The following is an 18,741-nucleotide window of genomic DNA, read 5'->3' on the forward strand; positions in this document are numbered from 1 at the left end:
GTCTATTATTTCCTTTACTGCATAGGAAAATCAGAACTCCTCTATGTATGCAAGCAAAGCTGGTCTTTGTAACATTGTGCAAACAATGCCAAGTATTCACTCCATCACAGGCTTTCAATCTAATCAAAGCAGAAAAAAAATAAAAGAAAATACAAGATCTGAATTTTCCAAAGGCTGAGTCATCTAATATCTATAATAACTGCAACACTGAAAACTAATGATGTTTGTCAGATGATCTCTGATCCTTTGAAAAGGCTAGAAGAGCCTGAGTAGGAATTCAGCTACCAATATAGAAAATGGTAGCTTTATTACAACACTAGAATGGCTCTTATTTCAAATGGCAATTCATTCCTTACATGTGAATATACCGCAGTTATGTTACTGACCTAACATGTTTAAAATGCTTTCCTGGAATGAATAAATGTTCTTCTCCTTGACCTAATTTCAAACATCCAAAATAATTTTCTAGCAGGCTCAACTGTATTATGTCCTTCTGTCTCCACACACTGAGGGCATGACCACAGTCAAGGAGCCAAAGGGGAATGAAACAGTATATCCAAATTAAGAAGGGACCTCACCTGGAGGGTAGCACAGTATGGAAACAAGTGTGAACTCTTGTGAACTACACAAGACCTATGTGCTGAGTCCTGGTGCTACTGAGGTTTTGCCCAGAAAAAGTCCCTTAAAGCCTATGAGTTCAGCTTTTAAATCTTAAAATAAAATTCAGGGGTCAAAGGTGATCTTGATTCTACAGTTGATAATTCCAGAGTAATTCCATGTGGGAAACAATGAATAAATTCCAAAATGAGATTTTGTATCATTAAAATAATAACTTACCACTATTTAAGACTTGTAATTTCAAGTTGAAAATTTTCAAGTAAAAGCATGCTGAGCAACAAAGTTGAAATGCTTGTTGACAGATGAGGAAACCAGTGGCATATCCACTTGGTCTCTTATGTACTATCCAATGGCTTTATAACTCACCAGAAGTCTTCTCATTTGGTTTTATGAGATTGGCTTCCTTTGGATATCATTAGATCCAGTATTTTCTAACTGGTCTTCAATGAGGTGTGAGAATGCATACATCTTGAAATCATTCCAATCCTGTTCATTCAGGAATCCAATCTGATGGATTGGATGATGAGCCTGCTTATATGACTCCTCTCTTTAACGGCTGGATTGAATTCTTAATTCTTTCTCTTAAATGTCTACTGTAATTTCAGTGAAGCTTATCAAATGGCCCTTCTTTTCACAGAAAATCAGTAAAATGGGAATTCTGAGGCACTGTGTTAAACATTCCCAATGCAGTAGTCTGTCTTCTATTGAGATATTGTATCAAGTGAAGCCAAGTAGGTTCTGTACTGTTTCCGTACCATTAATACAGAGATTATATCTGAAATTACAAATTAAAAGCATTTCCCTAAAAATATTCATGATTTGTAGCATACAACTGTTTGCTCAAGCAAACAGTTCTGATGAGACAATTTTTCAGTTTTATTAGGTTTGATTACATTGAATTCTTAATATTCTGAAGTTTTAAATTTTACTTTGTGTACTGTGTTGAGAACTCACAATCGATGGTTTACAGTGGTTAGTTTATTTGCTTTCATTTTATTTTATTTTTATAACATGTCTTTCCTCTCCTGCCCACCTGATGTTTTTTGAATTGTTTGTCTGTATATAGCTATAGACATAGATGCTACTGGCTTAGATGCAGAAGAAAATGATATTCCAGCAAACCACCGCTCCCCTAAACCCAGTGCAAACAGTGTAACGTCACCCCACTCCAAAGAGAAAAGAATGCCCTTCTTTAAGAAGGTAACATGAACTTCCCAGCTCCCATTGTCCACCTGCTCAACTGCACTGCGTCACATTTCTAGTCCTGTTGACTGTCTGCGTCCTTTGACAAGCCAATAACATGCATGCTCTGTTATTCTTTGTTTCTTTTCCATGCTGCTGTAGCTAAGCAGAAGCAGAAATCGGTAAGTTTACATTGGCATAAGCTGTGTTTATCCTGCCACTGGCATCATTAGCATTTAACTCCTAGTTTTATTAAATACAATAATTTCTGTCTTAAGAAACAATCTATCAGCCATGAATTGAGTCCATGCATTTCAAAGCAACTAAATTCAGGAGTGACCTGTTAAAACGTCATTACAGTACTTATCCTTTTTGATGGAATAATATCTACCACCAAGGGAATTTATTTAAACATTCAAGGATGTCCAACACTGACAATTCCATATAATGCACCTCAACCGTGCATGTTTATACTGTCTTTGTCATTTTTTCCAGAAATTTAATTTATAATCAAGCATAATAAAGAAGTTACTAGATTCTGATTTATGATATCCAGATACATAGCTTGTTCTTTAAAAAAAGTTATTTAAGTTTTAATTTAGTCAGTATTTAAACTTCTAATCCACTAGGTGCAAAATCTGCAGATGAACAGGACCAATGGAAAACTGCTGGCTTGTTTTGGCGGTTTACTGTGAGTTTTTCCTATTGTCATATACAAATATCTTCCCAATGTTCTTGCTTTCTCCATCAGTCAGATCTCAGCATCTTACCTGTCAGACAATGGGGCTGGTGGCCATGCATAGAGCCTTTGCCATTGGCCAACCAAGATGCTACATACTGATGATACTTGCCCCTTGACTGGAAACTCCCGGGAATTCCTCTAAAACATAGTCTGTTTCCTCTTAGAGTATTTTGTACCTACAAAGAATTATTTTTTAAAGGAAGAGTCACTCCCCCTTCAAATTCCCTTTTCCCAAGCTTTTACATACCACTTTCCACAGCTACTAAGCTGTCTTTTAAATTCCTATTTCCTAATGTCACCAAGTCCTATACCATGGGTATATTCTGACACACACACACACACACACACACACACACACACACACACACACAAAGAGAAAGAGAGAGAGAGAGAGAGAGAGAGAGAGAGAGAGAGAGAGAGAGAGAAACCTACTCCCTGCCCCAGACTTCTGATCTACAAAAGAGCTCTAAGGTTATTGATAAGATGTCAGATACTAAACTATTTTTAAAATTATGATTACTGTAAGAAGGGAGGCCCTCAGTATTTTAGGTAAAATTAACCAACACTTGGATTGATGTGTTAACACAAAGCTCTGGTCCTACTTTCACATCATAGCTAATACTTGCAGCCAAATAGTGTCCATAGTGTGGACCTTTAGAACATCAGCTGATCTGGACTTCAGGGAATAACAGCACCAACATCTACTAAAACCAAGATAATACTTTGAAATTTCTTACTCATTTATTTCTAAACTTACAAATGTTTGTCACAATATAAGGTTAAAACAAAGGGGTAGATAAACTTGCCATATTTGAAAGGGCATAAAAATACCACTATTCCATCAAATAAGGTAATTTCTGTAGCTATCCTTATTGACTAAATGTTGATTGATTCCAGCATGGGTAAACCATTATTAGATGGCAGTCACAGATCAAAGGAATTTAAAAAATTATCAAATAACTGGGCCACCTAAGACTTTAACACTTGAAATAAAATTTCTTTACCTGTTACTAAAATGCATGCCATTTATATTCCTAATTATAATGGTCAAAAAAAAAAGTTGTTCTTACACTGTATAGTTACAAGGACTTAGTTTCCAAACATTTTCAATATAATCCCAGGTAATAGAAAATAAATGATAAAATGTAATAATTTGATAAATATGCTTATGATGCCTTCGGCACTGGTACTCATTCTTCTTATGTTCTCAGTGATGTGGTAAGCTTCAGTGTAGAGTCCAGGGGGGGAAAAATCAACCTGAGATTCAATGATAAGATTTGTTTTCTGTTTTAGATTGCTTTTATATAGTGGTGCTTGTGTGGCATTTGTGCTGTCACTGTATTATGTTTGTCTTGCCTTTTCCTTTGTTCAAAACCGTATTTTATCTTTATTGTGTCTATTAAAATAATTTTGAGTGCTAGGTAAAATTTCATGCGATGAAATGTGACAGCACAGTCATGGTTAATATTTTTCTTCCCTCCAATCATTCTGTCTACAACTACTGGCGGAATCTCAGATGGGAGCCTTTGAATTTGAAATGCTTTTTAACACCACCACCCCCACCCTCACCCCAGCAAATTTAAATTGAAATAACGCCAGAAAGTTTGCAATTGGCAAAATGTTAGTAATGATGATTTTGAGTGAAAGGCTGATGCAAAAAATACATCAGTTTATGAAATTCTTAAAAGTAGTTTAAAGGACACATTTTTTTCTTTTGGTGCATGTGATTCTTAAGACATTTTTTTCTTTCATATACTGTTTAATCCAGGGTCTTATAGAGCTAAGAGTAAATGATTTTCTTAACATAGTGGCTAAAGCCCTATCTATTGCTTTTCTTTACTGCATTAACAGAAAGGTTATTTCTGGGTCAGTTTGCTGTTTTCTGTTACCAAAAGAGCCAATTTTAATATAATGAAACAAATTGGCATTATCCTTTTTTTTTTCTTTTTGGAAAGAAATGACTTTCAACAACTAAATGGAAAAGTGTTAACGGTTTAGCTCCTCCACTGCTCTTCCAAAAGGAAATAAACTGTTGCACAAGAACATAGATACTTAACAGAAACATTACCTAAACTAAGCTTGAAATGCATACGTATATGCAAGTTGACAATGAACATTTTGAGGCTTCTAAAGCATGTTGAATATGTTATTACACATTTATTACCTTCCTTCCAAGACACATAAGCCTTACCTTTGGAAATTACATAGAAATCAAATGCCCCAAATCCAAAAGTATTATTCAATACTATGAGCAGTGATTATTGTTATTGGGGACAATCAACATGCCATTTAAACTATCATAACTGAAATGGAATTTTCAAACATTTGACAGTAGAATTTACAGAGTTTTGAGATTTAGGTTTTATGAAGGTAAGACAAATGTCTAAGCTGCTAAATACTTATGTTAGGTCTGATCAACTCTGCAAAAAACTCGAGTGCATATGACTATTAATTTTCAGTGAGTCTAAAGCACCTATCCTGCATGAGGCATGTTTTTGTTTGTTGTACCAACTAGTTTTTGTTCAAAAGCAGCACCTCCTGCTTTTGGAACAAATATAACAGTAGCATTTCTTGGGAAGAACAAGAAAATCATAGGCTACTCAAGAAGTTGGTAACACTAGAAAAATAAACCAACTAATCTTTGGGTTTATTTAGAAAAAAAGGCAAGTAGGAAAACCATTTTAATGTCAGCAAAGCGCCTCCTCTAACAGACTGCAGAAAAGAGTACTTTGTCATACAAAAAATACTTCCGTGTCTGATGTCTATGGAAATACCTAAAAGCGTCTCCTCTCTTTGCAGACAGAGCACACTCCTCCTTATGATGTAGTACCTTCCATGCGGCCAGTGGTTCTGGTGGGCCCTTCTCTGAAGGGCTATGAGGTAAGTGGCTGCTCTGTGTAATACACTTGATGTTCTCATGCTGAAGTGCCTTGCGGCTTGAATTGGAACTAAAGAGCTCATAGAAGCAAAACATGTTGGGGTTTTGTTTTTTCTCTCTCTCTCCAACCTGTGATATATGCTGCTTAGCACTTTGTACAGTTTTGTTTTCTTGAATATTGCTTAGGAGATTTCTGCTGACTGCAATTACCCAGTTCAGGAAATTGTATTAATTAGAGAGTGATCATGAAAGCACTTGCAATGTAATTTATTATCATTAGACCACTATAAATCTTGGGAACTTTCTTTGTAATTGTAATTTCATCAGAACTAAGAAGCAGAACATGTGGATCACATGCTATGTTTTCCAAAGGCAAAAGTCAGGTTTTCAAGTAGTAAGTAAAATTGGTTTATCGTAGTAATAATTTTATCACACTTAGTAATACTTTTATCATTTTAATTTATTGTTTGCCTAATTACAGGTCACAGATATGATGCAGAAAGCATTGTTTGATTTTCTAAAACACAGATTTGAAGGGCGGTGAGTTATTTACAAGACTGAATTTTGTGTGTTTAAAAATGACCTGACTGTGGTGGAGCAAAAAGCTATCTTCTGATGTGTGAATGATGACAGGAAATGGGTCTCATTCAGTTCAATTCAGTACAGTGGGCATTTGTGAGATTCGCTTTTTGCACATAAGGTGGAGTGCTTGCATCTGGTCCATAAACTGAGCTTGGCCTGGCCCTCCTAACTAGTCTCTCTCAATTTGTGACCCATCTGGCCGTTCCTGCTTCCTAGATGTCAGAACTGTACCTTCTTCCATTCAATTTCCCACTCTTACAAACAACTTACTCATCTCTTTTTGTCTCACCATGCACCAATTAACTTGGACTCCTGACTCATTAAGAAAATAGAGCCGGAAGTGGTACTGTGGCTCAAGTGGTAGAGTGCTAGCCTTGAGCAAAAGAAGCCAGGGATAGTGCTCAGGCCCTGAGTTCAAGCCCCAGGAGTGGCAAGAACAAAAACCGAAAATAAAAATAAGAAAATAGAGGCAACTAGAGTGTTCCCAAGTTCCTACCAGTACACATATCCCCATCTGCTTGATTATCTTTATGTTCCATATGCCAACTCTCTCCCTTTCAAACCATCCAGATGGGGCCATCAACATCATCTATTCTCCCTCATCAGTACTTCCTGTTCTAAGAGAAACTCAAACCACATGCAAATCTGACTTTATATCCCCTTCCAACTATCTTGATTTCACCTTTTAGGTGAAATAGCAAAACTTATTGAATGGGTGGTCTATTGTATGCTTGCCCTCTTTTCCATGCTCTTAGGTCTATCCAGTTACATTTTCACCAATACTTCTTACCACCACGGTGGTCTATACAGCCAGATACTTGTCCACATAAGTGTCTCTGCACATTGCATTTCCTATGCCACAATGCACACCCTCTTTCCCTTCTCTACATTTTCTAGTGTAGTGCTCTTTTATGTATTTACTTTGTTTGGTATTCTCTAACTAGAATATAAACTCCCTGAAAGTAGGAGGGTTTTTTTGTTTTTTATTTTCCAGTCCTGGAGTTTTGAATTCAGGGCCTAGGCACTGTCCTTGGGCTCCTTTTGCTTAAGGCAAGCACTCTACCACTTGAGCCATAGCACCACTTCTGGTGTTTTCTCTGTTTAAAAGGAAATAAGAGTCTCAAGAACCTTACTGCCCAGGCTGGCTTTGACCTTGATCCTCAGATCTGTTTTGAGTTAGTTAGGATTACAGGTGTGAGCCACTGGCTACCCAGGTAGGGTTTTTTCTTTTTTGTATGTTTTGTTTTGAATATGTTGTGAACTGTTGTACTCTGAGTGTGTACTTACAAACATGTATAGATGTCTGAATCAATGCCTCTTTGCTAGAGAAAGGAAGGTGTTGAAGCAACTTTCAACAAGAGTTTGTATGAAAGCCATAAACAGAAACAGGGAGAATATAAATGAAAGAGGCTGTGTGGCAGATAGGTGTCCTAAAATCTAGGCAATAAGAGGAGTGAACAACACTAATTTAAGAATGTCCCATCTACAAAAACATGTAAATGTTACCTAAGGTCTCAGCAACTGAATTAAGAAAGGAGTGGTCAGTAGTCTGTGAAGTGTGTGAAAGCATCAAGGTATGACACTGAGTTAAAGTGTGAGGCAAGCCAGCTAGAGCTCTGGTAACAAAACCAGAGGTCATCTCTAGAGTAACTTCCCCATGAACATACACTCATTACTTTCCCCGTCCCCTCTTCCTCCTCCTCAGCTTGCTCAAGCTAATTTTTATTGAGTATATACTATGTGTTAGGCATTGCGAGGAGCCTAAAAGTAGCAAAGATCTTGACATTATGGAGCTTACTTATAGTCCAATGAAAATCATCCTTGGATTGAATAACTAATGATTTGCAAATATAAGTTAATTCAACTCCTGAAATAACAAAAACATTTCTCCAAAATAGAAACCTTAGAATTATACCAAGAATAAATTATAGGAGACCTAGGAATATGCAAGTTTAGTAGTGTTCTTCTTCTTAATCTGTTTCTTTATTGTACAACACAAGTACAACAGATTTTATCTATGGGTTTCAGTGAGCTTTAAGATTTAATATAGTATTTTCTATAACATTCTTATACCTACAATGATTTCTAATTTACAGTGACTTTTGAAAGGGAAGGCAAAAGTAAGGAGGAAAGTGTTTATTACAGAACAAATACTCTTAGTAAGTGATCAGGGAGCAAAAGAGGATGGGCACGTTGACTCATGGCTAGAATTCCAGTTATTTGGGAGTCAAAGATTGGGAGGATGGAATTTTAAGGCCAGCCTGGGTAAAAAGTGTTGGGGTTCAGCTTTGGCCTTGAGGGGGAAGGGCATTGGAGAGCGCGCCCAAGACGCCGCCCTTCCCCCAGCCCTGGGGAATGCGGAAGCAGGCCACAATTCTCTGGGTCCAGAACCAGAAGAACTGGCTTTGCGAACAGCCCCCAACTTTCTCGCCAGCCCATGTGCCCCCCAGTCTTGCGGGTTTTCACCCCTGGCGTGGCGCTATCCAAGTGATGTTAGCTCATGAGGGGGTCTTATGACAAGCTCGCCAGCCTATAGCCAGCTCTCTGGTCGAAGACCCCTTCTCTGGTCACCTTCTACTATATCAGCTCTAACCCCTCCCTTATTAAATCAGATTTGCTCTTGAAGCATCTCCGAGATCTGCATACGCCTGGCTTTCTTCACAGGTAAGGAGGGGAGTAAAGCGATCTCAAACGGCCCCGTGCACCTGAGGTCTTTCCTGAGCCCCCCACTCCACTCTGGCCTTACCTGTGGGTCGGGTGACCAGGGGAGAGGGTGAGAAAGGGAGCTGTTAGAGCAGAGCAGAGCCTGGATCCCCGCGCCAGGGGAGGCGACCCGAGCCCAGCAAAAAGCAAGACCCATCTCAATAAGTAAGCTAGCATGCACAGAAGGCCAGCCCAACAACAAGCAAAAGATTCTATCTGAAAAATAACCAAAGCAAAAATAAATCAATGAATAGATAAGACATAAACTGTTTCAAGGTACAAAAAGACTGTATATTTGCAATCTGCCTAACTACATTCTCCTACTTAAATTCTTTTTATAGTCCATAACTTTATGAAATACTTAAGAAATATAGTCTGGATTGGTCTAAGAATGCCAGGCATTAGCCAAGGATAAAAGACATACCTACTCTACCCAATTTAGCTTTCATTCCTTATTCTTGGCTCTGTCATTTTTGACAGTTTGGAAGTGAGCATACATTCCTTTGTTAAAATAGACATAAGCTGTCCATGAATGCTAATCTACTTTCCTTTTTTCAATGCCAAAGATGAAGAAATGGGATGGGATTTACTGACTTAGCATCTTGAGTTAAACCTGGGCATGTTTTGAATCTGGAAGAGAGATTTCTGTCAGACTCATATTCTGGGGTATCAGCCATCCAGACATTTCATTTAGGAAACAAAATATCTGACTGTTGGATCAATCTATTGTTTCTGGCTCAATGCCATTTACATATGGCATTACTAATTAATGGGCCTGCCTTGGCTCCTCTGGGGTCACAGAGCTGGTGCTCAACAATCTAGGGCCATCATCACCCATTAAAGCTTCTCAAAGGAAGTAAGAGACCATAAGGTAGAATTTCAGAAGACATAGTAACTGCTTTATTTCATAACCATGGCAACATATCCAGAGTGACTATAATTAAATATCCTTGCTGTGGGCAAGATAAAACAGCGACAAAGGGTGGAAAGTCATCAGGAGCTTTAGGCATGTGGGTAAGCATGACAGTTTAAAACAGAAAAGAGAATTCTTAATTAGCTGTTAAGTAAGTATATTAAAAATATTTCTAAACCCATAAAGGAGAAACTGTGAAAGGAAATGCTGATGATCAAGTTCTAGACAATCGAGAAATTATTATTGTTCTGAAATTCAGTTAAATTCACTTGTGGGACACTTAGATAACTGTTAGACCACTATTCCATTTTTTTCATCAGCTTAAATATGTCAGGTAGAAAACTTCTTTTTGTGTGTGCACGAGTAGCCCAGTTAAAACTGGATTGGCCTTGACTAGCTATGTCATGGAATCAAGCCACTTTTCAGATTCACTTTATAGGATAATGACAGGTAATTCACTAGCAAATTGTCAACCAGAAGGAAAGCTACCCTTTGGGATAAATTCAGTTTTCTTTCCCAAGAATTTTGAAAAGGTTAGCTCTAGCATTGAGATGTTTGCCATTCCAGAGATGCTGTATATACAACTGCCAGGATCTTCTGTGAGGAAAATCAGACTGGGAATCAGTAATTCTGGGAAACATCACATCACTTTTTTTTCTGTCCTGCCCTGACTAGATATTCAAGTCATTTGAAAAATATTTAAAAAAAAAAATAATCCAAAGGCCCAAATGCCACCCTTGACTAAAATGAGATCAAATTCAATAGCATGGGTGAATGTCTATAACTTTAAAAGCTAATATGGCACTTCTGAGATACTGTGAGGGCTGAGATAGGGTCTCAGTATGCTACCCAGGCTGGACTCAAATTCCAGTGCTCAAGGGATCCTTTTCCCTCAGTCTCTGAGCAGATGGAACTACAGGCACATAGCATGATAGCAGCGTGAGAAATGTGACATATGGCAGGCACTCCCTCCACAGCTATGCTGGTGTCAGTAGTAGGGAATCATATTAACTGACTTAAGCTGGAGCTTCCCAGAGGGCTTCACTCCACCCCCCCCATCCACCTGTGTAAAGAAAAGAATTTAAAATAATCACGAGGTAAGCCTCTGATGCCGCTTCATTTACCCTGATCTCATTTATGAGTGAACTGTGAAATAACAGTGAAACAATTTTGATTTTAAAAAAAATTTATGGGCTTGCTTTCTCTCCTCCCCTCTCTCTCATTCTGAATCAAACCCAGGGCTTCACATATGCTAGGAAAGAGCTCTTCTATTAGCTACCTCTTCAGCTCTGAAAACTGTTTTAAAAATACAAAATCAGATTTTTAAGAGAATTTTACCCCAAAAGTCTATGTGCCTATGACTCCATTTGTATGACACTGTGGAGAAGGCATAGAGGGACAGATAGGCAGACCAGTGTACATGCCCTGGAGGGAGGACTGAACACCAAAGGACAGCAAAAGTGAGTTGTGGGAGTCTTAGGATAATTCTCTATTATGGATGTGGTCATATTCATTCTCTGTGAATTGGTATAAACTCGTGGAATTGAAACCAGAAAGGAAAATGCCCTGCTGTACAGACAGCAGTCGCTTTCAACTGCATTTTTTATATTTCCTTGTTAGCTCTAAAGTGCCTAATTTTCTGCTTGAGTTTTCAGTGATAGGCATTATTTACTAACTTCCTACCATGAAGAATACTGACCTCTCAAGCCAATTTCTTCTCTTTCCCCCAAACACACATACTGGTACCTATCTCACTCACCAAAATCCCAAAAGTTAAAGTTGATATATTTTTGGATAAATGTAGGTCAGCATCCTATGAGGAAGACTTACACAGCTGAGGGAAAATGGAGACTAATGCCAAAGGTATACACAATGAAAGAAGAAAATGAAAACCCATAAATACAGAAAAGTAAAATTAATAACTCATCTGAATATGAGTCAAAAAATTATCCATGTTTTGGGCCTCTCTGGGAGCACTCTAGACTCTCTCCCCACCAGGCAATGTTTTGGGATGTCCTCTTGAGTATAGATACCTCTTGCCTAGACTTTGGTTTTTGTCTTCTGACATCTTAGCCAAAAACAAAACAAAAAAAATCATCTAATACCTCCTCTAGAAAGAAGACAAACATGTCCCAAGAAACTGAATGTCCCTACCATTTAACTGGTGGTTTAAACAGTAGTGAATTCTAGTTGGAAGTTTTCTTTCAGATATTTGAAGGCCTTTTTTTTCCCCTCCATCACATTACAGCTCCCACTGTAACTATTGTGAAATACAAAGCATTCCAATTTTTGACCCTTCAAGACCTGTTGTCCGCTGGAGGCGTGTGATTTGTTCTTTACTGTGTTATGAAATGTTTAACAGATCTTGCTGTGTATCTTTTCATCATGGAAGTAGATACTTTCAGTTGACAACTTAGACAATTCTGAAGTTCATTCTTCAGTTCCCTCTCCCATTTACTTTTTCTTTTTTCTCTTCCTGAACTTCTATTCTTTGGAATTTATCTCCTGCTTGATTCTTTAATTTTATTAGCTTTCTGCTGCGTTCATCTGTTTCATTTGGTTTAACTTCCAAAAGTGCATTTTTAATCTGATTTCTTACACATAAATTCATTCTACTTTCACACAGCAATCATTTAGCTTTCAATACCTTCTACCTTCCCTTCACAAAAATCATCAAAATATCTCATCCTTTATGAATTCGTTTTTACTCCTCCCTGCCACTGGACTTATAGCTCACTCAGAGAAGACCTAGGGTGCCTTGTTCTGATTTATGCTTGTCACAGCAGTGAAGTGAGCCACAATGCTGAAGAAGACTTGTTCAAAATTATTGTTCAAATCCCAGCTTTGCAATTTAGAAAGTACATGGTTTTGAAAAATAATCTATCCACAGTGCACTTTATTAGTACAAGTAGGATAATAAAATTCTTTTGTAAGTTTTTGGGACAATTTAGTATATATGTAGTACTTGATAAGTAACCAATAAATGTTAAGCAAATCAGGTGAGAAGAAAAAAAGTGATTAAGCATCCTAATGTCTGGTTTAAAAATATGATAAACATACACATTATCTGATAATCTGGGGACATGTGATTCTTTCTCTTATTAGACTAATAGTCTTATTTTTCTCCAACAGGATATCTATCACAAGGGTCACTGCTGACATCTCCCTTGCCAAACGATCAGTCTTAAACAATCCCAGTAAGCATGCGATAATAGAGAGATCCAATACAAGGTCAAGCTTGGGTAAGTCTGCAATACTGGTAAGTTCAAGCTATATGAAGACTGTCAGTGAGAAATCTAAATAGATGGTAATTCTAGGTACCAGAAAGAGAGACATGTTTTATCAGTACCTAAACCTACAATCATAATAATTATGCATAAATATGGAAGGATTGGTTATGATAGTTTCAAGTTAAAAATTTCGCATTGTGGGGCTGGGAATATGGCCTAGTGGCAAGAGTGCTTGCCTCCTACACATGAAGCTCTTGGTTCGATTCCCCAGCACCAATAAAAAAACGGCAGAGGGGCGATGTGGCTGGTGGCAGAGTGCTAGCCTTGAAAGCCAGGGACAGTGCTCAGGCCCTGAGTCCAAGGCCCAGGACTAGCCAAAAAAAAACGAATGTTTTGAGATAAAGGATGAAGTCAATTCTTGGCTACTTGTTGACTGATCTCAGTACTTTAAAAAAAAACTATAGCGATTTTGATTACTGTGTTTACAGAATGGTGTTTGAAAACTGCTTATTAATGTGCTGGTGGGTCAAATTCAGACCCTTTCACAGCAGCTACTTCATCTCTCAGAAATCTGGATTAAATTACTGGCTTGTTAGAAAATCTACTTAAAAAAAACGAAACCTAAGAGTTGTGTGAGATACTTGAGTTTAGTTTGTTTCTTTGCATGTCTGGCTTTTATCATTCCAATTTTAGTGTATGTGCTGCTAAAGCGAGCGCTGCATGGCTGGCTTTTAATATACAAGTTTTAGTTTACTCTGAATTGTGGTTAAGTAGTAATAAGTATGGTATCATAAAAAACTTTTGTCATGGGGCTGGGGATATGGCCTAATGGCAAGAGTGCCTGCCTCATATACATGAGGCCCTGGGTTCGGTTCCCCAGCACCACATATACAGAAAATGGCCAGAAGTGGTGCTGTGGCTCAAGTGGCAGAGTGCTAGCCTCGGGCAAAAAGAAGCCAGGGACAGTGCTCAGGCCCTGAGTCCAAGCCCCAGGACTGGCCAAAAAAAAACAAAACAAAACTTTTGTCATCTATCATTCCCTTATTGATGAGATGTAAGTAACATAGGTTTAGAAATGAGAGGAAAATGTTAACTCAGAACTCTCACAATACTTGATTTTCAAAGGAATTGTTATAATTATGTCACAGATTCAACTGATTACCAGTCATTTGTTTAGACTCATGAATCAGTGAGATTTTGATTGCTAAGACTTTCTATAACTATTGATAAGCAACTTATCTACTTCATATATTTTATTGGGCATATATGCTAGATACCAAATAGAATGTAAAGTCTGGAATTCAAATAAGATGAATTAGGAGAAGCCCTTCCCCATGATAGCTTTCAATACTGGTAAGAGCTGCTGAACTAGAGGGTGACAAGCAGGTGGTCTACAGTACTGAACTGATGACAAATACTGCAGGTGGTGCAGGCCACAGGGGGAGGCTTTCAAGGAGCTGGTCTGCGCCTTAGAAGCACAGTAAAGTTTAAGCAAGACAAAAAAGGGTTTACGGCATTCATAATGATTACAGTAGATTATGCTTCACATTAGCTGAAGTTTAGAATTAAAGACAAGCAGGAAAAGAAATCATAGGAAAGTGGAGCTTAATCTTAAGGCTTTAGAGAACTATGCAGCTCTAGGTGTTCGCTCAACAAATATTTCCCCACTAAGTGCTCAGTATTATACAAGGGCTAGGGGTTGCAGAAGTGGACATAAACCTTACTTACAGAATTTTTGTTTCGTGGGAAAGGCATGGACTAAAACTTATGGATGTAAATAAACTTATGAATTTATGGTTGATCTGTATCCTGAAGCAGCAGGCCCAAGGAATCAACTAAGAATGTTGAGTTTGAGGAAGTTCATCAGAGATTAACACAATGATTCATGTGATAGTTGCAGTATTGCTAACACTTGACTCAGGTGGTTTCAAAGCCAAAGAAACTATCCAAAAACAGTGCTCTTTTCCTGACAGTCTCCTTCCATCTACCCTCGTAATTATTGACATGTTTTTCCAAGTAGATTCATTAGTGTATCATAAATATAAAAACTGATATCAGGATTCAAGTAAGGCCTATACATTTTAGTTCCCTTTTCGCTTAAATCTCTTCTCAGAAGCTTTCCTTGCAATTTTACTTAGAAGAACTGGTTTATTCTGCAGAGGTATCAAGAGTTTGAATTTTGCTAAGTGCATCATATTGGTACAGTTTGTGGATCTTGTAAATGGTAAATGCAGAAGATTGATAGAAATTGAGTTTGATGTTATTTCTTTTAGCTAGGACTGTTTTATGGGTGGTAGGTTATTTTAAAGCTAGTATTTCAACCGGCTTGAATCCAGTTTTTTTAAAACTCATCCAAGTAAATAAAAGAACTCATTTTATGATTTTTCTTTTGAAATACGGGGCTTTGAACTTAAGAACTTCATGTTTGCTTGGCAGGCAGCCTAAATTTGAGCCATGCTGTTAGCCCTTGATTTGTTGTCTCTAGAATGATGTACTAGTTAAAATAATCTCCAAGATGGATATGAAAAAACACATAATCCTAGTAATTTAGAAGTTGAGGCAAGAGGAGAGGAGAATAAGTTTGAGGGCAGCTTAGGCTACAAAATAAGACCCTGTCTTTAAAAACAAATCATATCCAGCAACCACCTGGTGTGAAGAGTAATGAAAGACATGCATATGTTCCCATTTTTCACATTTGCTGGCCTAATAGACCCCATGCAATTGTTCTCCATGATTGCAGGGGGAAAATGCAAGGTACATACTGTCCTTTATAGAACTAACCTACCTTAATATGTTATCTTCTGGTTATTTACATTATTAAAAATAAAATTTAAAAATCTAATTGCTCATTCATATTGAATGTGGCTAACAGCTGTCTTCCAAAACAAATCCATGCAAAGAAGTTCTCAGTTCAAATCCCAGCAGCAACAAAACAAAAACTGTAAGGGATTAGGATATGGCTATAGCTTAGTGGTACAGCACTTGCCTCACAAGTGCAAGGCCCTAGGCACAAACTCCAAGACAAAAAAAAAAAAAAATTGGACAGTCTGTTTTAGAACCTCTGGAAAGAGAACAGTCCCATTTTCTTGGGCACTTGAGTAGACTTTTAGATGTTTGGTATAAAATTTGACTTGGATTTGAACTTACAGAAACTGCTCCTTCTAAAAATCATGAATATTAGAGGACCATTCATCTGGAAAATATAAGAAGTGTGGTTTTGGACATGTTCATAATAGCCACTCTATGTTGTACTTAAGTCTACATGTCAATAGGAAAATAAGTGATACAAACATACAAAAGACATCGTTTTATAAAGACAAGATCTAGCTTATACAGAGTTTTGTAACATGCAAGTATCAGAACATGAAGACTCTTGGTGTCACTGAAAAAAGAATTCAGGAGTTTGACACAGCAAGATTACAAGCAAGTAAAGGAAAGTGGACCTTTAGAGCAAACCATACAGGCAGTTCCACCAATAGTCAAGTTCCCTGAACTCTCAGATACAAGGGGTTTTATGATGGCTATTGCTTAGTATTGTATTAGTAGAATGCATATAACTGTAATGGGAGTTTACTGAGGAAAGGGAAAGCTTTTCCGGGAGAAGACTGACTAGGGAGACCTTGTAAGGTCTGCTCACAGCTTTAATTACAGGTTAGTAAAGCCTTTATCTGATTTTTGCACAGCCTTTTACAGAATATCTGAGTTTCAAATTCTAGAGCAGGGGATTCACAAACTGATAGAATGTATCACAGAGGTGCTAAAAGTAGGGTGAGAAGAGCAGAGGGGCGCTAGCATCTTCTAATGGCACTTACTGTTTTCCTCTTGTAATTCTGTCATTGGGACCAACCCTATCCCCAAAACCCTTTCAAGAGTATGATGCCAGAAACAAATTTTTAGAGCTGGTCAGGAGCAATTCTTTAAACTCTAAAGGTATGAAGAAATATCCTTTTCCAAAGGATATTGTTCATCAACTGCATTTCCTACAAATACTGACAATGACTGACCTTTTTCTGCTGAAGAATGAGTTAAAAATACTTTAAATAACTGAACTCTGCTTGACCCTTCACAGCTGAAGTTCAGAGTGAAATTGAGAGGATTTTTGAGCTTGCGAGAACACTGCAACTAGTTGTCCTCGATGCAGACACTATTAATCATCCAGCACAACTCAGTAAAACCTCTTTGGCCCCTATTATTGTGTATGTGAAGATTTCTTCTCCTAAGGTAAGTAGGGTTTTACTGTTGTGTGGTCTGCTAGCCAATTATCACCTGGTCTTGATGATAGATAATAGCCTTGGAAGAAAAAGATTAGCCTAAGCAGCAGAGCATGGTTAATTTCAAGGTTCAGATCAGCTATTCTTAAAATGTAATCCATGAATATCTGAGGGTTTTCAGGCACTTTTAGGGGCTAAGGGTTCATGAAATATAATGACTTGTGATAATACTAAGCTATCTGTCCTTTTTGCATCTCTACAGAGGGTGCAAAAAAATGTCAAAGTATATATATCTAAGTATGACTTAAGAGTGTGACAGCAGTCTATGGTCATGCTCTTGTAGTTGAAAACACACTTTTAAAAGCAAGTTTAATAACATAGTTTATGTATACTTTGTTTCATTATATAAAGCTAAGCTGCAGCATGCTAAAGTAAACTGATGCAAGGACTGCCCAGTGTGAATGAGTTGTGACATAAACTAGACACTGGATAGCAGCTACTTTCATTTGAATATCAGAACAAATCAAGGAAAATATCTACCTGTTGCTAATGATAAAATTGAAAATGTCACTGTTGGTACTAAATGATGAAACATGTCAACATTAGCAGATATAAAAGATTCAGCTATTAACATCTCTTGTGAATAAACTTACAAATCACAAATCCATTCAAATTCCAAGACAAACCTGCAGAACTTAATAAGTTAAGGAAATACCAGTTGAACTTTAGTGTGGTATCAAAGAATATCCACAACTATCTGAAAAGATGCAACTAAAAGAGTTCTCAGCAACAGATAGGCATATTGGTTTACTTTAACAAAAATAGACCATTGTAGCAAACTGTGAATAGAGAAGCAGAGCAGTCTTTGATGTTAACATGCAACACAATTTATGAATGGATTCTTTTAAACTCCCAGTATGATTATGTTAGAAACCTTGAAGTCAAGAGATAACAAGCTTGAAAACTGTTAGCTTAGAAATTCTGTGCTAGTGCTTAAATATTGCAACAGACTTGTTACCATGTCAACTTTGTGTATAGACTTGATATTTATAGCTCAATCTACAAAAAACCACTTGTGCTATTCGTAAAAAAGCTCAATTCAGGAACTAGTAATGCATCTTGTATTTTACCTGAGCATAGATACTCTTTTGTTCTTTTACAGGTCTTGCAAAGATTAATAAAATCTCGAGGGAAATCTCAAGCTAAACACCTGAATGTCCAGATGGTGGCAGCTGATAAACTGGCTCAATGTCCTCCAGTAAGTTCTCTCCCTAGAGTAGATCTGCTGGAAGAGATCAGAAAAAAAAAAAAAAGCAAAATAGTTAAATATCTCTCAGGAAAAAGAATACTCAAAGAAGTAAAGCAGCTGCCTTTTTCCACAATGTGTGGTAAATAGATCAGTGATAATCTCTTTCAAACAGCCTTGTACATCCTGTATTGTTCTCATTTTAGTATGAGATTATGGGTCGAAATATGTGACTATGTTCTTAGGGATATTCATTCATTTGTGACTATAGGGAGCAAATTGTCTGTTCCTAACAATTGTCTGAGACCATGTAAAACAGTTTTTGAACACTTAGCTCTAACCACAGTAACACAAATCTATACTTCACATATTATGCCTTGAGACTATAGCAATCTCCTAGTGTTTTCTGGTATAGAGATTTTTAAAGTTACATCAT

At 37.4% G+C, this 18,741-nt stretch overlaps 1 protein-coding gene across 9 annotated transcripts in view; it reads left to right on the forward strand.

The window, feature by feature from the left end:
- Cacnb2 (calcium voltage-gated channel auxiliary subunit beta 2) overlaps window positions 1–18,741 on the forward strand; it is a 279,522-nt gene that overhangs the window by 257,362 nt on the left and 3,419 nt on the right. For 7 of the 9 annotated variants that reach the window (XM_048367847.1, XM_048367848.1, XM_048367849.1 and 4 more), the window contains 6 exons: window positions 1,685–1,818; window positions 5,342–5,422; window positions 5,902–5,960; window positions 12,751–12,860; window positions 16,918–17,069; window positions 18,222–18,317. In XM_048367847.1, coding sequence (XP_048223804.1) covers window positions 1,685–1,818; window positions 5,342–5,422; window positions 5,902–5,960; window positions 12,751–12,860; window positions 16,918–17,069; window positions 18,222–18,317 — 632 coding nt within the window. Of the gene's footprint in view, window positions 1–1,684; window positions 1,819–2,429; window positions 2,492–5,341; window positions 5,423–5,901; window positions 5,961–12,750; window positions 12,861–16,917; window positions 17,070–18,221; window positions 18,318–18,741 lie in introns of all 9 variants that reach the window. The other 2 variants (XM_048367852.1, XM_048367855.1) reach the window with 1 other exon arrangement.

This window comes from Perognathus longimembris, chromosome 18 (assembly GCF_023159225.1).
Source record: "Perognathus longimembris pacificus isolate PPM17 chromosome 18, ASM2315922v1, whole genome shotgun sequence".
Classification (NCBI taxonomy): Eukaryota; Metazoa; Chordata; class Mammalia; order Rodentia; family Heteromyidae; genus Perognathus; species Perognathus longimembris.